General features: G+C 42.4%; 1 protein-coding gene across 4 annotated transcripts; it reads right to left on the reverse strand.

Annotated features, from left to right (window-relative positions):
* Positions 1-16,014: 16,014 nt before the first annotated feature.
* On the reverse strand, positions 16,015-25,125 carry LOC146490752 (C2 calcium-dependent domain-containing protein 4C). Of its 4 annotated transcripts, XM_085151381.1 has the most exons (4): positions 25,017-25,125; positions 24,758-24,784; positions 18,353-24,512; positions 16,015-17,507 (listed from the first exon to the last, which is right to left on the reverse strand). In XM_085151381.1, exon 4 carries the CDS (start codon positions 17,456-17,458, stop codon positions 16,202-16,204), a length of 1,257 nt encoding a protein of 418 aa, XP_085007507.1. In that variant the 5' UTR covers positions 17,459-17,507; positions 18,353-24,512; positions 24,758-24,784; positions 25,017-25,125; the 3' UTR covers positions 16,015-16,201. The 4 variants fall into 4 exon arrangements, with proteins under 4 accessions (XP_085007507.1, XP_085007505.1, XP_085007506.1 ...); XM_085151379.1 differs by having other exon boundaries at positions 18,353-24,784; XM_085151380.1 differs by lacking the exon at positions 25,017-25,125 and having other exon boundaries at positions 24,758-25,010.
* Between the last annotated feature and the right edge of the window lie 947 nt (positions 25,126-26,072).

The following is a 26,072-nucleotide window of genomic DNA, read 5'->3' on the forward strand; positions in this document are numbered from 1 at the left end:
TCCACGAAACCCTACTGTGCATGTGGAAACTGAATCCAAACGAAAAGTTATTTTATCTGCACACAGGCAGCTGCAGAAACCAAGGATAGCATGTTGTTCTCATGATACTTTTTTTCAAGTTTAACTGTAATTCACCTGGAAGAGACAAGCATGGTCGTCGCAGTGTGCAGAGGTGAAGGCCATGCATTCAGGCTCATCGCTAAAAGGGAAAATCTTCCAAAAACCTGTTTAACTGTTGGGCGTCATGAGAAGTCATTGGCAGAAGAAATTAATGATCCTTTTTAATTGTGGCTCGTTCAAAAGTCCATATATGACAAACCACAAGGAGGAACACAAAACAGGGATCCGTGACAAAAACAAGGAGCACGAGGGATGCTGGGAAAACACGACCAGACAGAGAAGAGGTTCAACAAACTCTAACCATAAAGTCCGAGTGCTGAGATGAGCCAGTCTGAATTTCCAAGAAGGCTAACCGAAGTTAGTTCAATCAACTCTGAACACCGTCACCTCGAGTTAAAGCCATCATCGGTAGAGCTCCAAAACCACGATCCACCATGGCAACAGGTACATAAAAAGCAGAGCCTCCATTATCTAATCTAATGGAGCGAGGAATATGAATGTGTGCGCGTTTATCTTTAAAAACAAACAGTGGCGTGGAGAAAAGAGTCATTCCAGTCCGCTCTCTCATTCACAGTATAAGATTTTCTTATTCTGTCTGTGCTCGTCAGTTCATTAAATAAAGCTGTAATCCTAATTTTACACTCGATTTTTAAATGTAATTATTCAGCTGTAACCTGACAGGGTGACAGAAACTGAAGATAAAATATGGAGAAGCAGATGAGACACAGTTTACTGATGGACCCGTGATATTAGTCAGACCAAGTAAACAACATGAAAACACGGATCCATCCTGCCTTGTGTCAAAGGTTCAGGCTGCTGGTGGTGTGATGGTGTGGGGGAAACTTTGGGCCTCTTAGTACAAACTGAGCTTTGTTTAAATGTTACGCTCCACCTGAGGATCAAACTGGCTTCTTGCACGATGAGTTCACTACTCAAACTGCCTCCACAGTCACCAGACATCCATCCGACGCAGCACTTTTGGGATGTGGTCAGGGAACTGGAGATTTACATCACTGATGTAGAGTCATAAATCTGCTGTTATCATGTTAACGTGTTAAAAAAAGGAAGACAAGGGCGCCTGACCCACTGCTGTCGACGTTGCTCAGAAGCGCACAGAAGCTCAAGCAACACGGTTTCATGTTGTTTGGCACTTAAACTACAACATTGTGCAAACAGGTCACAGTGACTTTTGGGGAAATTTATTGCAAAAGAACCTCTGCTCTTTGATTTTTATACTAGAATGACACAATTATAATCATTTTTTAAAAAGTGACCAAACATGAATAAACTTTAATCTGTTAAATGCCAAAAAACTAACAGCTTTGTTTTGACACAACAACAGAAAAAGGCTAAAAGCATTGGAAACAGCAAATGATGCCAAACGTCCACTAAAAAGAATAATGTATGTACTAAAGCACAAACAAAAAGATTCAAAAAGCTTTGGTGACAGTGCTCGAATCCAGTATTTAGTTTGATATATCCTTTGAACTGACACTGAATTCTTTTAAATGCAAATATAGATCACGCATTGTGGATCAAGAGGAACCAAATAGGGTTTTTTTGTGTCTGTTGTTAAAATTAAAACAAAATCTGATTTAAATCAGTGAAATTCGGCAGGTTTTTTAAACGTCCTGTGAGTATTTTCTTACTTTCAGACAGGTCCAGCTGTCTTTGTTTTTTCCTTTCATTTAACTGGCCAGGAAATCGATATTTGGGTATAGAAGTGTAATCACGCATCATGCACCTCTTCCACATACAGAAACTACACAAAAGTAGCCAAACAGACGCAAATTTAAGACTTCACTAAATCTTTCATTTTAATGTGGAAATGAAAAACAGACACACACACACACCCATTTCATTCCTTCACTCAAAGAGGGCTCTCCTCTGTGGTTGCCATAGTAATCCCAAAGCCAATAACAGCCCTAACCCTTCCCTCCTTCCAGTGAAGAAAGCCAGAGATGAAAATTGCCCCAATCAAATTTGCCCCAGCAAGCCTAAGTTCTCATTTCTGATGCCATGTCACACCCTGAACCTTGCCCCCAATCCCAGACCTTTAGCCTGCACTGTCTCCGCCATCATACCCCCACCCACCTCCACCCTTATTCAGGAGAGGACAGCATTATAAATCAATTTACAAGCTCGGAGAGACATTGGGCAGACGATGGAAACGAACAACGGCAGATGAAGCATATTGGAAAACATTTTCTTCCCCCTCACTGTGAGCGGGTGAATGCGTTGGTACCACCTCGTGTGAATCCTAATCGTATTTTTGCGTGTGCACGTGCGATGAATTAGAGGAAGGATGGGAATAACAAGGAGAAAGGAAGGGTTAGCGTGAGTCTGCTGCTTGTGTGGATTTCTGAATAATAAATAGTGGAGATGTGCAATCATAGCTGGCAGAGCTGTTTGCGCTAACTCGATTTCTGAATGAGGTGGTGGAGGAGAGGATACAGAAAGTGCTTACACTTGTGATTCTCCATCAGTCACTCTGACACCAGCTTACATGAGTGGATATGTGTATGTCAGCTTGGTGTGCTGTAGCTTCTGTGAATATCTCCTTAAATCATGAGCAGATGTTCTAGAGCCGAAAGGAGAGATGCCAAAAATCAGACCTGTGACGTACCGCTCCACTGATACATGCATGAAGGGATCGACCATTAAACAGTATAAAAGGTGGGCGTAGCTTATTTTAGACTTTTTGGAAATCACCGTGTTTGTTTTTGAGGTCTGAAGTTGGCTTATATGGATAAAAGGGTGATAATTTATCAGCGAGCTTCATTAGCAAACTGCATTTATAAACCTTATGGGTGCAATAGACAGACACACATGTGCTAATTTGCGCTAAGTAAATATAAAGGCAATTTTAGATTTTCACACACCAAAACCAAACTACAAACATCGGGGATTATCTGTACCGTACAGCAGGATATAATATTATTCCGAGAATCCATTCAAATGTTCCAAAAGGCGCTGACAGCACAAACACAGTGACGAGGTTTAGTTCGGTGACTCGAAGCAGCAGATGAGGCTAGCGCACATTAATCGGCTCCAACTGCCTTTCTGAGGACACCTGTGATTATCCAGGTGGATAATTTAGGTAAAAAAAACAAATTCACCAATGGCCAAGGCCAAATCTGTTGGTTAAGACTTTTGTACTGGGCTATAAAAAAAAGTATTTTAATGCTGCACAATTGTGCATTTTCATATGGGAGGCTATGGAGATTTACTTTTAACCATATTAACATAAAGAACTAAGTAGAAAACTTTGGTTTTTGAAGGCTCTCAGTTGGTCTAAACCAGGGGTGAGCAATTCCAGGCCTCGTGGGCCGGTGTCCTGCAGGTTTTAGATCTCACCTTGGATCAACACACCTGGATCACATGATTAGTTCGCAGTGTTGGGAAGGTTACTTTTAAAATGTATTCCATTACAGAATACAGAATACATGCCCCAAAATGTATTCTGTAACGTATTCCGTTACGTTACTCAATGAGAGTAACGTATTCTGAATACTTTGGATTACTTAATATATTATCATGCTGTTTACAACTACATGAATGTACTATTGCTGTGATTTATTACTGTTACTGAAGGTCCGCGGCTCCGAACCGTAGTAAAGGGACCTCTGGCTAATACGGTGGGTTCTGTGTCGGGCTCGTAGCCGAAAACTAGCTTTACTTTGTTGTCTGGGTCAACTTTGCTAGCGAGAGACAGAGAGAGGCGTTGAAAGGCTGCTCCAACGGAACTTATTGTTTTTGGAGGAAAACACGAACACGGTGTACAGTCGAGTCTTAATAGCTTACTTACAACTGGGCTCGTCAGGCTCTCTTCTTGGCTGCAGTGGTTATTATTATATTTACATGCTTCCAGCTCCCGTTTTTGCTCGATGACAGCTCGTACTTTTCCTTTTTCTCCCTCCCTCGCTCACAGACACATAACGGGTATGGCAGTCCATTCTCCCTGCAGCACGGACTACACTGCCCATGATGCTACATTCTTTAGAGCTATACCTGTAGCATTCTGCCTGTTAGCTTAGCACAACAACAACAAAAAGGCCTCTCTCACCCAGGAAACACGCAGAGAGAGAGCGTCACCCTGTAACCATGGCAACCGTAACGCTGCCGCCTGGAACAACAGAACGTAGCTGTCAAACAAAACCCAAACAGTCCTGACCCGCTACAACATGAAACAGGAAAGTACCGCCGTGTAATCCATTTATTTCAACAAAGTAACTGTATTCTAAATACCACCTTTTTAAATGGTAACTGTAACGGAATACAGTTACTCATATTTTGTATTTTAAATACGTAACGGCGGTACATGTATTCCGTTACTCCTCAACACTGTTAGTTCGTTACCAGGCCTCTGGAGAACTTCAGGACATGTTGAGGAGCTAATTTAGCCATTTAAATCAGCTGTGTTGGTTCAAGGACACATCTAAAACCTGCAGGGACACTGGCCCTCGAGGCCTGGAGTTGCCCACCCCTGGTCTAAACCATAACAAGTAAAAAAGACGAATGTAGCTTCTGGATCTTAAAAATGAAGCTGTAGACAAAATGCTCCTTAAACCTACATCTTTTAATGACCAGCAGGGAGTCGCTCCTTAGCTCCTGTGCTCGGTGACCTCTGCAAACACGCTCATTGCTCATCAGGTCAAGCTTAAAAACACCAGCATGGTCACAGCGATAATGCTCCGCTCAAGCATTCACAGGGGGACTTTATTAACAGCTGGGTGATGTCACAGTGGCTACATCCTTCTTTTAAACTATGTGTGAGCCAGACTTGAAATGATACATCAAACTGGTGTTTGTGACCTGAACAGGAGTTTTAGTATCACCACAGTAATAAAAAACTAATAAAAAATTAGTCACAGCTCAATTTAAAGGTAACAGTGATAAGAAAATTGAAATCTAATAGGCAAGAGAGAGAGAGAGTAGTTTAGATAGCTGCCATAATCCAGACTTTAGTTTATTTGTCTGTCTGTGCGGTGGAAACACCTCAATCGACAATATTTGCTTGCCACCTCCAGTGTCCAGTTACACTTTTCACACAAACACAGCAAGGGTGGCACCTCGGCAGGTAGGCAAACAGCTCAAAACAGAGCATGCAATAAACTGAGATGCCTCAGCATTTCACCACTGAGGCCACGGATGTGCTTCTGGGCTTTTCCTTTCATCTTGTATACCTGCCTTGGAAATGCAATGGCAAAAGAGTTTTTAAGAAAACACAAGTGACAGAATAATAAATGACCTACCAGGCAACAGGTTAGCTTTGCTCTAATCCAGTATTATTCAGGTTGATGGGCAGTGTTGGTCAAGTTACTTGAAAAAAGTAATCAGTAACTAATTACTGATTACTTCCCCAAAAAAGTAATCCCGTTACTTTACTGATTACTTATTTTCAAAAGTAATTAATTACTTAGTTACTTAGTTACTTTTTAAAAACACGATTTACAACCTGAATAGGTGATAAAGCGATAGATCTTTCAGCCCAATTCTACTTTTTATGCATAATCCATCATACAAAATGTAATCAATTGGAAAAGTCCTTTTTTTTTAACTTGTTTTATTAGTTTTAATCTTTTAACTTTATGCATCAAGTAAAAATTAAATTATATGCAACATTCTCTGACTTGAAGAAATTAGTTTAACATTTAAAACTATTTTCTGCACATTCCAGCACATAAAATAAAATATTTTTTGTGTTTACACTCAGTCTTTCAAATAGATGCAAGTAAAACACAGCAGAAACTAAATAAAGTCAAAGACTAGCGGTCCTGTTGCTCTATTTTCACCTGTAAAGCAGGAGTGGGGTAGGCGGAGGTTTACCCTGGTGCAGGTGTGCCGCAGCGGTCAGTGGAAGAATCCGCGAGTTTCTCTGTGAATTTCCCATTACGTGGTAGTGCACTTGGTGCTTGTTTAGGGGTTTTTTTGCTGTAAAAATAAGTTTTCTTCCCACGCACAACAGACACTAATGTTTTTGTCACTTTTTATGGAATCAAACTCAAAGTAAGGTCAGTACTTCCACGCTTTAAACGCTGCACGCTCATACTCTCTCAGCACTCGATATATGATCCATTGTTGATCTGCACACAGCTGTTGTCACGAACGTCGCACTTGCTTACATCACTGTCATGAGACATTCTCGCAAAAAAATCACGGATTTAGTAACGCAGTAACGCAGCGTTCCTACGGGAAAGTAACAGTAATCTAATTACCATTTTTGCGATAGTAATCCCTTACTTTACTCGTTACTTTAAAAAGTAATCAGATTACAGTAACTGCCCATCTCTGTTGATGGGTAACCTTCTTGCAGGTTGTTGTATTTCTATAATGTCTGATCTCCCATAATTATCAGGAGTTAAACTAAAGAAATGCTTCCGTGGCTTTTCTCCATCCTGCACTGTTTGTAAGGCTAATGTTAGCCATTAGCTAAGCATTGTGTCATAAGGTTGCCAGGTGGGGCGTTTTTGTTTGTTTTTTAAATTAGGCAATATAAATTTGCATTTATTTATTTTATAAACACTCAGAAATAGCAGTTCATCTGTCAGTCAAATGATTTAAATGACACAAAGCTAAACAAATTCATTTAAGTTTATTAACCCTTTAAAACCGGTCAGAGCAGCACGCTCCAATTTGAGCAACTACTTTTAAATCCCGGTAGCACTGCAACCACGTAAGCTAGCGCAATAATTTTTTTTGCATATGAAACCGGAGGAGTTGTACTTACATCTTATGCCATCAGCTTATCCTCGGTCACAGTTTCCTTCCACATATAGCTTTGCAAAAACTGCATAAAAAGCGCTTGCAGCAACTTCAACATAATATTCCAGAAACACGCTCTGCCGATCTGATCTACGTTGGAATAGACGTCAGCGAATTGTCGCATGTCCGCCATGACCTGCCCGAAACCGGAAGTGACGTCATTTTCGCGGAAATGTAGTTTTCTTACCATCCGGTCCTTATTAGCCTATACTGGTGTTTTTAAAAGTTACGTTTGACTTTATGACTTTCTGTGTCGTTTCTGGGATGCTTAGGAGTCATATTGCACTGCTGGAAATAGTTTATTTTGATGCATATGCTGCTTTTCTGCAAATTTGCATTATAATATTTATTTTCGTTTTTCCTGCAGTATATAAAAATTGGTGTCTTTCAAAAATAAAAGAATAATAAATAAATAATAAATAAATTTCCTGTGGTGGGAAACTATTTTGTGCAACTTTTTTGTATTTACAGTTTTGAGGGATAAGCCTCTTAAATTTGTCTAACTAGAAATATATGTTAAAAAAACAAAAATTTTCAATTCTTTTGTAGTTTATTGCACTTTTTTGCAATTTATGTAATTACTATGCACTTAATGCATACATATTATTAAAATTTAGGCTGTAATGGTTGTATTGATGTATAGCAACTTGAAATGCTCCCAAAAATGGCACTACAACATGTAAAAATATAATATAAGCTCTGGCGGACTTGGCTCTATGGTAGGTCTTAAAGGGTTAAAGTACAAACGTTTCATTGCAGCAATCACTCTCTCACAGCTCTGTGGTAAAGACCTATAACACCTGCACGCTTTCCCCCCCAGTTTTGTAACAGACACTTTGATTTACTGTTAATGCTGAAACGTCTCTGCAATTATTGACTTAATTATAGGAAAGAATTAACAGTTCTTACAGTGCAGATCTCCTTATTTATGGCATCTAGCAGTGTGTGGTGGTTGGAGCATCCTGCTCTACATCATTAATTACCATGACAGTTGCCTTGGTCCTCAGAAGATTCGCTGACTTCTTCCTTCAGTTTCTCAGGGTACTTTTGATGATATGTTCTCACTTCGCTCATCACATAAGATTCAACCTTTGCTTCACTTTTGCCAACTTTCACCACTTGGGGTGAACAGAAACTTCTAAAACCATCCCACCAAATGTAAAAAATTAATTAATTAATTAATGACAGAAAACTATTTGTAGAGCTGAGGGCAGCTCTAGATTTGTCTGTTGACTCATCCACTTTGGGTTCATCACAACAAGCGACCACTAAGCATGCAGAGGAACACAAATGTGACATTAGCATCACTTATTACCGGCGTATGTAACAGCTCATGTCTCCTAATGTTTCCCACGTGCTTCCCCTCCAAATGAACAAATCCAAGACGGACTCCCCCCTGAGGATAATGAAGATGGAAAGATTGTGCAGTATTTTTACGCTGCAATTACAGACAACACCTCAGAGATAAGAGGTTTAATGTCTCTTTCTATATATACCCTATGCCTTCACATATTGCTCATTCTGAATCATTAAGAAGAGGCAAACAGGGCAAGAACTGAGCAAATAAGGAGGCTTAAACTCAGGGATGTGGGATTTTAAGGAGGAAAATTGGGATTACTTTGAGAAAGCAGGAGAGTTGGACAGATGCCTTTCTGCCAGAGCATTTACTTATTTACAGGACCGTATGGATGCTTTCATTCTTCCAGTCACATGCACCTTGCAAATAAAAGATCTGTACAAATGTATGAAACAGAGTACATCTACTGTAACTAGAGTTGAGGTTTTATTGATCAAGAACCTCAGCCCATGTTCAAATATCACCTGAAGTCGGCGCACTCATTAACATCAAACCAATAACAAGATAAGAAGGAGAATTCATTGAATTTCACTTTTAATTAAAGTTTTTCACACCCATTAAAACAGCAACTGGAGAACATCTGTAAGTGGCTGAAGCGTCACAGTATAAAAATCTCTACCTGCACGGGTCCAGAAACACAACAAGAACAACAACTGCACATGGAAACCAACTTCCAGCAGAGAAATGAAGGAATTCGATATCAAGTAACGGACCGGCACTTTGCAGCTGCATTTGTCAGAGCAAACCTGTCAAGACAGGAAGACTTGAGAAACACAGTGTATTTAAAATAAAATATATATATATATATACACAGCATATTTTTAAAGCAAATCTTTGCAAGACGTGTGACTAAAGCCAGCGTCAGTATAATATTCAGCTCACTCTCTCTCTCACACACACACACAGGTATTGACACTTTTCTCAATTCTCATTTTAAATGTCATCAGTCAGGCCTCTCTGGCCTGTGTCTAATTAAACAGCTATTGAGTGCAGAAATATACAGACTGATTCCCACCACAACAGCAGGGTGGATAATGGCAAAGTTAATTGTAGGAAGTTGATTCTGGTCATTCCTCTGCTGATGTAATAAAGGTTAGCTGCACAGGCGCAGTGGCGCTTAGAGATGCTGTAGTTTAATACCCTGACAGCTGCTGGGTAAACCGTCGTAACATCTGGTACGTATGGTGTGTTCGAGCTTATTACTGTTGTTGTTTCAAGCTCCATCATCAGCTAGCTCTTTCCTGGTGGTTAACTGCTAACTTGCGACATCAAGGAAGAATTCAAACAGTGGTCTGACATTTTCCCAGAATGTCAAAGTTAAGATGAATAACTCGAGTCCTGTTGGCCTCGGCTCTTGCCGTCTTTAGGGGTCCCCATCGCAGATCATCTGCCTCCATCTCACCTTATCTCTGGCTCTGCTTCTCCTTTACTACATCCACAAATCTCCTTTGTATCTTCCTCTTTTCCTCCTGCCCTGCAGCTCCATACTCAACATCCATTGTCCGCAATATCCACTATCCCTCCTCTGCTCATGTCCAAACCGCTCAACCCTCTGCTATACTCATTACTAATCCTGTCCATTCTGGTTACGCCTAATGAAAATCTTCACCTCTGCCGCTTGTCTTTTTGTTAGACCACACATCATAGCAGATCTCGCTTATAAACCACTCGTCTCCACCATTTCCACCCTGGCTCCACTCTCTTCTTCCCCTTTCTTGTGCACCGTTCATTGTTTTGGATGACTGACCCCAGGTATTTACACTCCTCTACTCCTTGCGATTTCAGTTCAAAATATCATCCAAAAGCTGACAAGAAAATGTGAATAATAAAAGATTCGGGTAAAATATTCTTCAGAAAAACTTTTAAACTTGTACTTTGGTTTGCATTCAATGTGATAAAAAATATAATTAACTGGTTGAATTTATTTAAGTTACAAGATGTATGTACTGATGAGGGTCTATCTCACAATTTGCAGAATATGAACCTGTGACATATTAACCGAGAACAATCCAAGCAGAAATACCAGATAAAGGCATTGTTTAAAACTCTATTAAAAGATAAACCACATGAAAACAGTTATAAAAGTTGAACACACTCAAACACATCCTCCATATATTAGCTGCATTTTGTATATACACATTAGTGTCTGCAGGAAATCCTCACCTATAGCACAAGGAGAGCCACAACAGCACAATAAGAATCCACTGAGATTTAGCACTGAAACTACTGGAACGTTTTAGGCATGCAAAAGAAACATCGACAACCAAACAATTTGGAAGTTTGAGTAAAAGAAACAACAACAAAGCCGTAACAAACCACCCAACAGAGTCACTGTATATGAAGCACGATGATAGTGGTGCTACAAGTGAGCTACGAACGCCAGGTGAGAGCGGTCCTCGTGTAATTAAACGAAGCTTTGGGTGGACGTGCGAGGAACTCTCAGTAATTTGCATCAGTCTGATGTCTCTGACTTATTTTCTTTGTGAAGTCGCTCTCCTCTGCTGGGCACTCGAGGCTGCAATCACTTCCAATTTCTTGTAATTCTTCAGAAGGACGACAGAGAACAGCAACAGAAGACGGGGCGGCCGCTCCCGTTAAAGCACACAAGGTTGTTCTCTCGACGTCGCTTTCCTGACGCGTCTGCTTCCTCCCCATCGGACTTCATTAAAGATGAAAATGTCTGTCATAAGCGCTTCTCCCTCGCTGGTGCATAATTAGCATTTCACTGACAAGTGTATATACACAATACAAACCTCGTTGAAGAGTCGTTTCAAAGCATTCAGTTTACAAAATACGACAGAAAATTAACAACTCTGGACGAAAAAAGGAAAAAGAAAAGAAATCAGGCTCAAAACACACACACACACACACACACACACACACACTCACGCACACACCCACAGTGTAAGGCTTTAGGGTTTAATTAATACTTGCACACATCATGCAAAGACCAGCGCCATGTTCACACTGTGCAGCTGGTACTTGCTGTGACACAAGTTTTCTAATCTGCTCAAATGAGACATTGAATAAAGTTACACAATGGTATGATCGTTTGTCTACTGCCAACAAGGCAAATGTACAGTACAGTGCAAACGTCTCAATCCACCCTTCATCTCTTTATTGATTTGCTCCCAAGGAGACAGGCTTTCTTGTCATTTTTAAGCTGGCCTTGAGCAACAGTTTTCCTTCACTCATCTTCAGTCCAGTCCTTGTACCTGACCATTTTCAGAGTCTGTTAAGCCGCTGACCTATGTGTCTACACATAAAACACAATTTAGAAATGAAGCGATTTTAAATAAGTACATTTTGATACTTTGTTGCTAGCGGCTGATCACACAAATGCATCGTTTGCTCACATCTTTTTTAGTTGAAAGACATACTGTCCTACTGGGCATGTACGGATACGGGGCTACGTTTTAACTAGGATCTTGTCAAAAATGATGGAAATGTGAACACGGAAAATCACCACTAGGTTTTAATCCACCGTACAGTACTATCTGGAAAGCATCTGATCGTCGAGAGCTTCATTTTTCTACATGACAGTGATCCCAAACACACCAACAATGCAGTGAAAGCATACTCAGGTAGAAAATTAAGCTGAACTATCAGTCATGGCCTCTCCAGAGCCCAGATCAGAATTATTGAAGCAGAGTGGGATCAGTCAACATCCAAAGAAGAGCTTTGAATGTCCTGGAGAACTATTCCTGAAGACCACTAAAAGAAATGACCAGAAAGCTTGCCTTTGAGAGTTCCAGCTTAGAATTGCACACACTCAGTTTTTGCCTCGTATACTGTTTTACGTATGTTTGCACATTTTAACAAATCGCTGCACTTATTTCCCATTTTCCTTAAAAGGATAAAGAAATGAGGGGTGACTATTGGACAGTACTGTGTTGTTGCATAAATTTAAAAATTAAAAAGTTAAAAAGTTCGACTTTCTTGTCCTGCTGCAAACAGTAAATCAGCACTTTGTCCAGTGTAAACCTTGCACTCACTTGTAATAATCAAACTAGAAAATGTTCTTTACATGCTACTATATTTAAAATGAGTACTTTTTTCATATCTGTTGAGATTTGGAGTAAACAATGAAGAGTGAAGCGACCTGGAATGAAATTTTAAATGAGGGAAAGACCATTTGAGTATTTGCCTGCGTTTTTATCTCGAAGTTCAGATTAGGGTTTTACCAACTGGTCTTGGAGTCAATGTCGGCATCCCTGGTGAGAACTAGGGCTGTTCGATATAACGATATATATCGGATGACGATATAAAAACGTCTATCGTTTCATTTTATGCTATCGTTTGTTTCGTGGTGTCGCAAAATAAACTGTTTACGGCAATATTTTTTCATCGTTTTGACTGTAGTGGCTATATTCATTTATTAAAGTTCTCTCTTTCTCTTATATGTAATATAACCACACTATGGACAAGAGCCTGTTTTTATGCGTTGTGGTTAGCAACAACGACGGTAACACCTTCGCGTGTCCGCTTGTTTATGTTCCACAGAAACCTTTCACAATAAAGCTCAAGATCCTGTTGAGACTTTTCAAAATAAACTGAATCACGTGAAAGAGCAGATTATTTACGGATGAGAATTAAAAAAGAGCCGCCAGGTGCTAAAAAATAAACCTTAGACTCAAACGTTAGAACAGGCTTTTCCCCGCAGCACGCCGTGTAATAAATACTCACAAAGAAAACGGCGGCCTTTACAACTTATGTCTAAAAATGTATCGTTTCATGCATCGGTTAAAACACTCGACTCCAGCTACATGACGCACAGCTGGAAACACTTCCCACTGGAGCAGGGGGGCTAGGAGGAGGAGTTGGCCGTCCGACTGGGGTCCGGAGTGTGGGGCCTCCCTGCTGCTGCGGAGTCGGGGCGGTCTGCTTCTCCCCACTGCAGGGAAAAGGGTAACACAACCTGGGTCTGGGTGCAGTTCCCCCCTCCAGGGGCAAGGGTACCTAGACCCGGTTCGTAGAGTACGCTTGGGGAGTGTGATTGTGTGTACAGCGTCTCTTTATGTCTGTCTCCACGTTGGTTGAGTGTGGAGTAAGTGCATATGAGAGCATGAGGGTGGGAATGGATGTTTGTATCTGTGTGTGCCTATATGTCTGTGTCTGTATGTCAGGTTGGGTATCAGATGCCACCTCTCTGAGGACAGCTCAGGCCCTCCAAGGTTTGGAGGCCTATCTCCCCCCACCACTTCCCCTGCCGGGGGCGGACTCCCTCAGACGTCGGTGCGTTGGTGGTTCTTTGTGTCCGGGGGTGGGCGTCCGGGTACACACCGGCTCACTCCTTGGCGGCTGCTTATCGGGGCCTGGAGCCTGGGGCTCGCTTGGGCCACTTCGGAGGTGGGGTGCCCCCGGCCTCTCGGCCTGGGGCTCGGTCACTCAGGCACAGCTGGCTGCCGGCGGAGCTCACGGGCACGTCACTGCAGCCCCCCCTGGCTTCTGCTCCGTGGCTGCTGGGTGACCCCTCATCTGGGACTCTCCTCAGCTCTTTCTGGGACAGTGGCGCGGCTGCCCCTCTGTTGGTCTTCCTTGGTCTCTTGTGTTCTGGGGGCCTCTGGATGTCTGGGGTTTTGATCTCCTCCATACCTGCTTCATGCCCTGGAGGACGGGGCAGTGGCCCCCCACACCCTCTAGCAGATCATTACATGAGGGAACCTTTTAAGAAAACAAGCGCGTCCATGCTCACAGGTGTACACACGGGTGATCACACACACAAACTACACCCTTTTTGGCTCCTACCTCAATGCACACTGTGCTGTCGATCTTACGTGCTGCACAATAATGTTTAATATTTAGTATTTACTGTCATATTCCCATATATCATTGTGATGTGGTTTATTGTATTACTCTCGTTTTCTTTTGCTTGTTTTCTTTTTTCTTTCTCAACAGGTGATCCAGGTGATCGATATATGTATTTTTTTTTTTTTTTTCTTTTTTTTTTTTTTTTCTTCTGCTTATTCTGTTGGTTTTTGTTTTTTGCCCTTCTCCCCCGTCCCTCTTCTCAACTGTTTTTCTTCCCCTCTTTCTTTCTCCCTTTTCTTTCCCCCAGTCAAGTCTGTCCCGTATTCAGCAAGTGAAAATAAAATAAAGAATAAAAGGTGAATCAAATGGACCATTACGGCAAAGCTGGGATGGTCAATTTGGTAAAGAAAATCCGTTGGGCATCTTTCTTCGCCTTTAGACAATAATTCTGATGGCAAAAGAACCAAACGGGACAGGCAAAAAAAAAAAAAAGAAAAAAAAAAAAAAAAAAAAAAAAAAAAAAAAAAAAAAAAAATGGAAACACTTCCCACAAGTCGAGCTGCCCGAGATTCACAGAATTTACAGAAAATGTTACATTTTTGTGATTTATATCGTTATCGGACGATAGAATTCTTATATCGGGATATGAGATTTTGGTCATATTGCACAGCCCTGGTGAGAACATGTTGTTTAATTAGGATTTAATCAAGGTGCCCACACTGGACTTGACTGCATGTTGACGGACTGTTATTAACTGGAGTGCCCACACCGCTATAAGGATTTCATCAACCAGATAAATATGTATATAAAATATACTGCAACCAGTTCCCCTTGCTGCTCCACTTTCATTAACTCATAGCTGTGTTTCATACTGTTACAGACATGACTGGGGGCTATTAAAAATATTAAAATCCAAAAACATTACTGCTCACTAATAAAAATCTAATTTTAACAAGTCATTTCTGTCTATAATTAAGCTTTAGGGATATTTTAAGGTGAAGAAATCTGCTTCTAACATAAGATTTTTTTCATGGATAGTGTCCGAATGTTGCTCTGCAATCAAAATAGATGAGAAATGATTTGTTTACACCTAGGCTATTTTTCATATTTTGCATGCTTGTAAGAATACAGGTGGTTTTGCTCTGTTTTGTGTCAAAAAGACAGCAACAAATGCTTTCTTTAAAATGTTTGATGCTGAAGGAAAGGATTAAACACAGGTGGTTATAAACTCTACAGACATAGTTTCCCCACATTTGTAAATGTTCTGTAATGTTCAGTTATCCTTAATTGTATCGTTATAACACAGACTTCAGTGTTTCTTACGAGATCAATCGTGTTATAATTGTACTTTTTGATGGGCATGTAAATGTGGGCTGCTCTGGCAACTGGGATCAAAGGGTCATTTGCACATCAGGCTCTAGTGCCACTTCAAAGCTCCCACTGTTTCACAAAAGCATCTCTGTGCCCGCGCAGCACATGGCGAGATGGGGAAATCGCATCCAGGGCTGCTGCGGATTTCTGCCACATTACAATAATAAAACCGTGGCACGCACAGATGAGCGCAGTGAAGCACAGGTGTCCTCCAACCTTTGAACCGGAGCTGGCTGGGAGACCCGGCCAGAAAGAAAACCTTTCATGTGTCAAATTCAACCGTTGCTGTTCAGCCCAGCTTGGTTTAATGAGTGTTCATTAATGGGGGAGGGAGTTAGGCAGAGCTTGGGGATGATAAATCCTTGAGGTGTCCACGTATCGGCTACATCTGGGTTATTTAGTGCTCTTAGTGTTTATTTAGATTTATTAAAGCTTAGCTTCCGAGATCAGACGAGGTCAGGCGTGCTCAGGGTGGTATGGCCGTAAGCTTGGTATGGCCGTAAGGTGAATCAAATGGACCATTACAGCAAAGCTGGGATGGTCAATTTGGTAAAGAAAATCCGTTGGGCATCTTTCTTCGCCTTTAGACAATAATTCTGATGGCAAAAGAGCCAAACGGGACAGGCAAAAAAAAAAAAAAAAAAAAAAAAGATTTATTAAAGCTGATGTTCCTTATGGGATTGGTTTTCATTCTTGGAGGTCCTTCCCTGTCGTCTCCCTTTGTCTTTATGGTCACTGTTAGAATAAATAAAACATAGAAACCAGTGCAAACATCTAATTTAAGTTTCATCTGTATCCTTGCTCTTTGCCCCCCTTTGACCTTCAGTTCCTGGAGCTTTAAACCCCTGAGATCAACTTCCCCAGAGGCACCTCTCGCTCTCCCAGCAAGGTGTCCCTCTTGAGGCTGGTGCCTTTGTTCACCACCTTGAACTTCACGGAGAGGCTCTTCACCTGAGTGGAACTTATGGAGTCGAAGAAGAAGTCCTCGTTAAAGACCGGGTTGCGGCTGTTCTTGATGATGTTGCTCCTTTGCTTCTGCAGCTTGCCGGGGTTCAGATAGACAGACACGCAGCAGTTGATGCTCTTCATGTCGAAGTGCTTGTCGTACAGACTCTCCGCCGCCAGGACGCGGATGAGAAGGCGCGAGGTGCTGGAGTCGTAGTTGACGCTGATCCGCACTGTCCCGCCTTTGTGCAGGTTGATGGTGTGCTCCTGATGGAGGCCGTGGTCCGAAACTCCAGCGCCGCCGTGATAGGTGGGGACGTGGAGCCGTCGCTGGACGTTGGGGCTGGGCTCGGCCGAGCTGCACTCGTCGGTGGAGAGGGAGCTGTGGCGCGCGAAAGTCCGCTTGGCTTTCACCACTTTGGCCTGCGTCTCATGGGTGAAGATCTTGAGCAGGGACGCGGAGCGAGAGAGCAGAGGGGAGCTGAAAGGGGAGGACTCGGCTGAGGAGCAGGTGTCGCTCTCTCCGCCGCTGAAGTATCGGTAGGGATTCATGTGAGAGGTGTTAAAGTCAGCTGGATTCAGGTGGTTTCCCGTGTCGCCGCTTCTGCCCGGAGTCTTCCTCTGCGTATTTGGGGAGGTGATGGGACTGGTGAGCTCGCAGTGGAACAGCGACTCTTTACGGCGCGTGTGGGGGCTTTCCTTCAAGGTAGCAAACCCGTAGGACGTCTGGGTCTTGGGGACATAAGGCAGAGACATTGCAGTCTGCGACTGGGGGTCTGCGTTAGTGTCTCCAGCCACCACATCATCTGCACTCTCTATCTGTATAATGTGGCGGTTTGCAGCTCTCAGCAAGTTCCTGGTGTCTCCTGCAATCTTGGCTACCAGACGTGGGCTTCTCGGACTGCTGATCTTCCCACTACCGATGGTGTGCTCAGAAGTGGACGGGTGCAGGCTTTCTTTGGGCTTTACGGCGGGAATCTCGGGCTCTGGGGGGCAGCTCACCAACTTCGGAGGAATGAAAAAATCTGGGATCCTGTCGGGGGTGAGGACGTTGCTGTAGGCCGGGGTGCCAGCCCTCTTGTCCCCGTTCTCCCCCTGCCGCAGAACACCACTCTCCACCGACCCGCGGATCTTATCCAGAACCCACATGGTCCCCACTGGAAAGTGGGATGTGTGGAGTAGGTGCAGTCAGGTGTGTCTGCAATTAATAACACACATGGGTGGGCGGGGAGAGGGAGAAGGAGGGAGGGGGGGTTAAACGATCAGAGCGTCACTCCACTGGGAGAAGAGGGATAAAAATATCACTTGAGTGCTTTCGCGCTGAAACGCAGTCTGTGATTAGGACCGCAGGCGTTTACAGGAATAAGACTTGAGTAAACAGGAGATATTATAGCGTTATCACACTGAACCTGAGCTTAACTTTCTGTTTAGTGTCGAACATACGGACAAACCCTTCTTTAAAAAGGTTTTCTAGGCTTATAAACAATAGCAGAGAATCCTTTGAACGGACAAATGACAAAGCATTACTAAAAAATAAAATAAATCCAGTTACATTAAATCTCCAACACATGAAATAAAGTCTTTGTGTATTTTTTAGATAACAGAGTGTCTTTACGCAATCAGTCTGCGGATAAATCAGCAACAAAGGATTTACTTCTCGGTTTCCGATCGCACGGTCACGTTTTAATGAGCAAAATTTAAAAGTGCATTCTTTGATTTTGAAACTCTCCCTGATGATGTAACTGGAAACTTTTCATTTGCACTTATGCTTTAATCTAATTTAATTTCAGTTCCGGGAAGACGACACATTGGCGAAAAAGAAAAGCTCACAAATATAAATTATTTTACCAAATGCATTAATAACGCTCCTGCATACAGATATTCGATACGTTTCGACATTGAACGATCACATGAACTCGTTTTTAAGAGAAAACTCAGTAATGAAAAGACAGTTCAACAGGTGCCTGCATGTTTCCTCTGGTCTGCTTCGAAAAGCTTAATAATGTTGATATCTGAGCTATGTAATAAAATTATGATACTTACAGCAATACAGAGGAAGACGCAGTCCTCTTTTTTCACTTTGCTTTCGTTTCTTCAGTAACAGGTGTGCTTTTTTCCCCCTCTCTCTTTCTCTCACCTCGGATAAGTCTGTGCGCTCCGTGGCGCTGCTCTGCGCCCTCAGACGGTCTCGGCTCCGGAGCGCCTGTGGTGCGTTTTATAGATGGCACACAGATGCAGCTGACCAATAAGATCAAACTGTGCGTTTCCGCAGAACCAGCTAGAAAGAACACCAGTTGCTCCTGTGAGGAAAAGAATCATACAGGTTGGGTTTACATGAGTCCCCAAGAGTCACTGCAGTTAACTGCCGGGTTTTCCTTGTTAGCCTTTGCGCACAGCACTGAGGTTTTATGTTCCAATCATTCATTCTCTCTCTCTCTCTCTGCATATATCCAAATCTATCTCTCTCTCTATAGAGATAGATTTGTACATGGGGCTGTTTGACCAGAAAAAAGCACAAGCAGACAATGCAACTGTGTGCTGGTCCAGTTAACTTTAGACTGACCTTTTTTTAAACTCCTCTTTTTTGTGTGTGTGTCTCTCTTCGCTTTTAACCCGACCTATTGGTCTCCCTGGAAACTTTGCTATGGCAACAAATACATTTGTCTAAAATAGGGCTGACTTCATTGATCTGCAGCACAAAAGGCACTTTATTTGTCCAGATTGCCTGGTTTTGAGTCAAGTGCCATACAGCCCGTGGACTGAGAGGGCTACGGCTGCTGCTGCTTTATCAGAGATCAGTAAATAGGCAGCAACACTAGACTGGCTCGCCAACTTAGAAATGTGCAGATGGAGAGTGTCCGTGTCTGGTGACTCTGACAACCGCTTTGCAAACAACTGATTAGCCAACATTTACCGCGCGCAGACCTGGAATAAGTGTCAGCATCTCTGCCTGTCTGTGCCTCAGGCGCATGGAAAACGAGCTTGATTGCTATGGGTCGTGTTGCCCTTCTTGTCATAACTAATTGGGAGCTCACTGAGGGGAAACAGGCGCTCTACAGTAAACTAACAGCTATATTTGAACTCCGCGCTGAGTTCAAAGTGCATAAAAGGTTCTCCGTAGCCTGTCATGGGTACATTATTTCTCTTCAGCAAACTCAGAAAAAGGAATAATAATAATAATAATAATTAGACTAAATTCTCTTGCAATGTCGGTTCTTATTGTGCTGATGAGAAGCAGCCAAACATTAGCATGTCAACAAGTTCACGGTGACACTGAGGACACAACAGCAGATGCTTTGCAGACAGAGTTCAGCAGATATTAAGTCAAATGGATCTTACGAGCCGTCGAAGCGCTTCCTCAAATTGCAGGTCATTTTTACCTGGTGTAATATAGCATAGGTATGGTTGAGGGTGACGGCAATCAATAGTTTAGTAAACAACTGATACAATAAAAAACATGCAACCTTTGCATGGCAGCTGATAAAAGGCCGAGGGCATCATCAGATATTGCATTGAATAGTTTTGGAGTGGATGACGCACATTAATCCCCCTGCAATGATTCAATACCTCATAAAATGTGTGTAATCGGAGTTGTGCAGGTGCTCTTGTTTTAAAATCAGAATTGATCCACACTGGTCTGTCAACATGTCGTGACATATGAATTCAAATATTGCGAATCCTTTTGAAACACGGGTGCAAGAAACCGCCTTTCGTACTCGAGGGGCGGAGTGGACATAATTATACATCTCGTCTTAGGAGGTCCAGCCAGGGGTCACCGGCTGATGCAATCTGGAGGGGGCACTTACCATATAGATTGCAGAGACACATTTGAACCCTCATCCACTGCCTGCCAGAGCTGCTTGATCACCATAGAGACACTTGATGTCTCTCTTTGCCTCTTTAAGCAAAGCCCGTATTACAGTGGGAGGCTGTCAGCTTAGTAGGTGCGTAACGGAGAGCGTCAGAGCCTTAAACTACTTTCGATTTATTTTTTTCTCAGAGCTCGTGTCTGTTTATAAACCAAACTACATGCCTGCACCATCTGGCTTCAGAGTTTATTTAAATGATTAACCAATTATCACATTTTCTGTCCACAGACTAATCAGGTAACCAAGGTTTGGACACTACAACATAAATTAAAATGTGAATATATTACCTTAAACGTGTAATAGAAAACGAGGCTCGTTAAAACTGAAACTACCTCTTCTGGTGAATATTTGAATGTGCTACTACTCTGTGCACAACTCCAGCCTCACACCGCGAACAGCTTCCTCTACAAAATAATGAGATCAATACACCAGCGGCGGAGAATCTACTGAGAAAAGGTTAATGTGTCTGTTCTGCTCTCATTAAGGGGCTGAACCCTACAACTCTGTCAGGCAATGTGAGGAACACTGAAGCTATTACAAACCTGACTGTACCAAAGTGGCCTGCCCCACTGACTAATACAGAGCTGAGTCAGTGTGATCGTGTTTTATTGTTCTCTCTGTGGATGGACAGATGTACCGCCGAGGCTGTGACTAAAAGACAAACCCCCGAGTGTGTTTCAACACTGTGGCATCCTCTCTGCTGACGCTCGACCGGCTTCCTAGAAAGACGGGAGGGAGAAGTTGGAGCTGGTACACAGAAAGCTGCACCAAAGCTCTGCAGGAGGTTCAGTGCTCCTCCCCGTATAGAGTCGCTTGTTCCGTCATCGCTTTGAGTGTGTGTTTACTCTTAGCATGTATGGCAACCCATTAGTGTCATGCTGGCCAAGCGACACCACAGCAGACACGCAATAGTGCGGTATGCTTCATCACTGTTCTTTGCGTGAAAAGGTTGCACAGACCTCCTTTTCACTGAAGAAGAAAAACAGCCATTCAAGCATCTCGCATATGTAAATCAGGATCGAGGAGATCGTTAACATAAGATGCTGCACTACCTCTGGCTTCAGATACCATAGATTAGATTTGTTCTTTCCTCTGTGAGATTTTAGCATTTCTTAATGTTGTTTTTAATACTTCTTTTTTTATTGTCCTCTTCTTCCTGCTAATTACGTTCTTGTTATGGTTTCTGGTCGCAGGTCTCTCTTGTAAGAGAAATAAGATTAAGCGGCCCACTCTTTATTGTCATCATCCATCTTTCTTCCTTCCTGCCAGCCTTTTTCCACCCTACAGACAGCTTCTGCCGCCTTATGCACAGACATAGCATCCCAATAACCAACTCTCTATCCTCTCCCTCTCATCTCGTCCATCTTTCTGCAGGTCACAGACGGCTGGAGCTCAGATGCCTGCCAGTTGGAGCAGAGTAACCGAGTAACGCACGTGACTCGGGGTCACAGCGTGAAACCAGAGCCTCTGTTCATGTCATCCAGCTCCTGCTCAGCAGCCTGGTTTTAAGCACAGCGTTATCCTTCGAGACCAACATCCATGCGCAGAGCATGAAGGAAACCACAGACTGAGAAGCAATTCTGCAAATGCCAGGACCATTTGGGTGTCTTGCTTTTTCTGGTCCACTGAACTAGCATTTTGATTGGGTGGACGCAGGGCAAAAGGTCATACCCGTCGCCACAGGAAACACATCTGATCGGCTCGGCAGAAAAAATGGTGTATCACCGTCAGAGGACATCTCGTGATCTAGGAGCATGGGAGAGCGTTAGCACATAAATGGGGAAAGTATACTCCTGTGTGCACTGCTCTATTATTGATCGACATTTTTGTCAGCTGAAAGCTCCCGCATGACATTTCAAATTCATGATTTTCATTTTCAAGCAGCATATTACAGACAGCCAAACGTGGGTCAACTCTACCAGAAAGCATAGCGTGGAGATAATAAACCATATAAGGGTAGAGCATGTCCATTTCAACAGGCGCGCTGGTTGATGAGAAAAGGGAAAAGGACCAGATGATGCATTTGCACTTTTATAAAGATGGTGAAATATTGAATATGGCACAGATTACTCTCAAGGATACAAAGTGCCTCCAAGAAAGGTAGAAAAAACATGTCAAAAGAAAAAGAACAAGGAAAAAGACAAAAAAAAAATCAGTTATTTAAAAACAAAAATCTCCCTCAGGTTTGCGCAGACCCTGAAACGGCTCAAAGCTCACAAGAAGCAAGCCGATGCTGCCCCCTAGAGGTATTAAACAGAAACAAACTGAATTCATGGTGGAAAAAAGATCTGCAAGTGCAGATCTTTATCCTCCCCCATTTGAACATGTGCAACTAAGACAGAAAACCAATGCAGGCTTGAGAGAAATACATCCACCACCATAGGCATCACTGAATGTCAGGCTGTTATTGCCCCACAATGAAATAAAACACCAGAAATAGAGCAAGACGTACTCACAGGAAGCCAGAAAGTAATTGCACTCTGGAGCAAGCAGAATTACTGCACCACATACAACTTTCTTACCTCAGTTTACTTGCAGATTTCGATTCTAGATTAAATTGATTTTTTGGCAAGTGGTTGAGTTTTCCAAAAACATGAATGTGTCATGGATAGGGATATCAGGCAGTGTTTCATTCACAAAGGAGACAAATAATTAAACATTTAAGGTTTATTATCCAGCTCAGGAGCAAGTCAGAATACTTTTATTTCTGGGTTTTGGTTATTTGCACACCTTTTTTACTGACAGACCAAAGTGCTTGGTCTGAACACTGAATTGTTCTCTTTCAGTACGACTGCAGATCACAGTAAACTTTTGAATACAAAGATTATAACATCTACTCTCAACTCTGCCAGGAAAGATTCTGCAAATCACCCACACATGCTTCATATGACCACGGCATGAAAGGATAAAAAGGCACAGCCCTGATATTCCTGAAAGGTTTTAACACAAAGTCAAACCGATTTTAGCCAAAAGCTGAAAAATTACCCTCAAGAAATGTCTTATGTCACTCAAGTGTCCTCGTCTTGAAGAAAGTGGCGTCTTTTCCTATTAAAAATGACAAATTATCTCAGTCAGTCCCAGAATTTATCAGGTTACCAGAACCGTATGGAAACATTTTATACACTGGTTAAAAAAAATTAAAGGAACATTTTGAAAGCACATTAGATTTCAATCATTTCCAATGATGAAGAACTAAAAAGAATCCACAGATATCCTCCTCACCCTGTGAGGCAGGTGCAGAGCTGAGAGAAAAAGAAGAAATGGGACAGAGAAAAGGAATTAATGGTTCACTTGTTTGTTTGATGGAAATGAAAGCAAACCTACAGAGGGGTGAATTCAAACATACCCCAAAAATTACAGTAAAAAAAATTGACGTCAAAGGCTAGTCCATTTTGCTGAAATATCATTGCAGTAACTCAGAATGGTACTTACTAGTTTGTATGGCCTCAGCATGGCTTGTATACATGCCCATAATGAGATGATGGATGGTGTCCTGGAGGCTCTCCTCCCAGATCTGGACCAGGGCATCACAGAGCTGCTGGACAGCTGAGGTGCAACCTGGCATTGGATGAATCGAGACGTGGTGTTCTTTTGGATTTAGCTCAGGTGTAGGGGGTCAGTGACTGGTATCGAACCTTTCAAACCTCCTTACTCTCGCAACATGAGGTTGTACTAGGAGGAAACCAGGACCCAGTGGGGCCAAGGATTTTATCCGGCGCACAGATCTGTGGAAAGCTGTGCGCCCCTCCATGGGTATGCCTCCCCAGACCATTACTGGCCCACCAACAAACCAGTCATGCTGCACAATGTTACAGGCAGCATAATGTTCGCCACACTTTTGTTCAACGTAAACCTGCTCTCATCTGTGAAAAATCACAGGGTTCCAGTGGTTGCCAACCGGAACCCTGCCATAGAATACCAACCATAGAATACCAACTCTGGTATTCTATGGCAAATGCCAATCTGGCTCAGCAGTGCCAGGCAATGAAAATAGGGCCCACAACCCACACTCACCAAGTCTAATTGTTTGGTCAGAAACATTCACACCAGTAACCAGCTGGGGGTCATTTTGTAGGGTTGTGGCAGTTCCTCCTTGCACAAAGGAGCAAATACCGGTCCTGCTGTTGGGTTAAGGACCTTCTACGCTCCTCTCGAACTCTCCTAGAGCAACTGCCCATCTTCTGAAATTTCCACCATGCTCTTGAGACTGTGGTGGGAGACACAGCAAGCCTTCTGGCAATGGTATGTCTTGACGTGCCATCCTGAAGGAGCTGGACTAGCTGCACAACCTCTGTAGGGTCCAGGTATCAACAAATGCAAAACTAGTGAAAAAACTGTCAGAAAAAAGAAAATGAGTGAAAAATATTGGTGAAAACCATTCCTTATTGGGGATTGTGTCATTGTTGTTCCTGTATTGCACCCATTGTTAATTTCATTGACATCAAAGAAGGTGAAACTGGTCGCGCTTGCTCATCACCCAAAAATACCAAATCAATTGTTTCATGCATAATCTTGATCTTTCATGCAACACTGAGCCAAGTTTAAACACAATTCACAGAGCATGCAGCTGGACTCTTACCTCAGTTGGGCCAAGATCCAAAAGGTCCTACACAGAAGAAATAAATGAAAAAGAAAATGCGTCCACTTAGAGGAGACGAAGCTCGAACTCACGTTTGTAACACAAAAACACAGAAAGCATCAGGAAATCCTTTAAAAGTCTCCACCACCCTCTGAGTGTAGCAGGGTGACTACGGGGTACACGCCTCATCACGTGCTTTCCTTACACTTCAACTCAAACACAAGTTTTAGAATGAATTAAGAAAGGAAACAGGTCTTACCTCTGCAAGACAAGTCTGAGTTTCCTTCAAATGGTATTCACTATCATCATTTCAGTGACTGCAAGACGACACAGAAAATGCAGAAACCAATGAGACCTTAAAAATCTCCCAACGCACACATGCATGCACAAATAAAATAAAATCAGCCAATATCTAATAAAGAGCTTTATTCAGATTTTAAATAGATTTACAAACCATAAGAAAAAAAAAAGGAAAATAAAAACGAGGAAAAAAAAAAAATATCAAGTGATCGTCAAAATATCCACATGTGCATATCAAGGTAGATTGTAAACAGTCCTTTGAAGCCAAAAAGTGAGACTGCCAGGGGTCAGGTTCACTCAGCTGGAAAAGGGTTTGTTTATTGGTGGTTGTTTTGTTTTTTTCCTGAGGTTCTTGTTGTTTTCTTAACTGCTGGGTTTCCCTCAGTGAGGCTGCCACCAACCAGAGCTCAGAGTGTGGGGAGCAAGGACGATAAAACAGTAGTTTGACCCAAAAAAAAGAGAAATCCCATTCTCACAAACCATTACAATAGAGAGGCAGGGGTTCATTCATAAACTATGTAACAAACACTGATCAATTATACAGTAATGACAACTGTGGCGTAAACAGTAGCGGGTAACGATCCCTGCGTGTGTGCCGACTCAGTTTGGCTCTGTTCAACTTTTCCGTTTCATATCTGTGTAACTGGTTCATATCTTTACTCAGTCTTATATGAACAACAAAAGGGCTTTTAACAATAAAGTCAATACATATAAGAGAAAACATCGCAGCCTTTACCACAAATTTAAAAGAAAAAAAACAACCCTGAAAACAGAAAAGCAGCCCCCCCCTCCAAACGCAGCCCAGATAAAATTGAGTTAAGAGGACCTTTTTCCTCGGACACAATCCCAACCCTTATAGCAGGTCTAAAACCACAAACACATCATAACAGCATGCTAGTGAAGAACCACAGTCTCCTGTTCATGCTTAAAGATAAACCCCGTCCCAGTACCTTCCCATTTTTGCTTTTCTTTTCCGCACATTTCAGCTCATCTAAAAAAAATATAATAAAACAAT

Source organism: Neolamprologus multifasciatus, chromosome 23, assembly GCF_963576455.1.
Source record: "Neolamprologus multifasciatus chromosome 23, fNeoMul1.2, whole genome shotgun sequence".
Lineage (NCBI taxonomy): Eukaryota > Metazoa > Chordata > Actinopteri > Cichliformes > Cichlidae > Neolamprologus > Neolamprologus multifasciatus.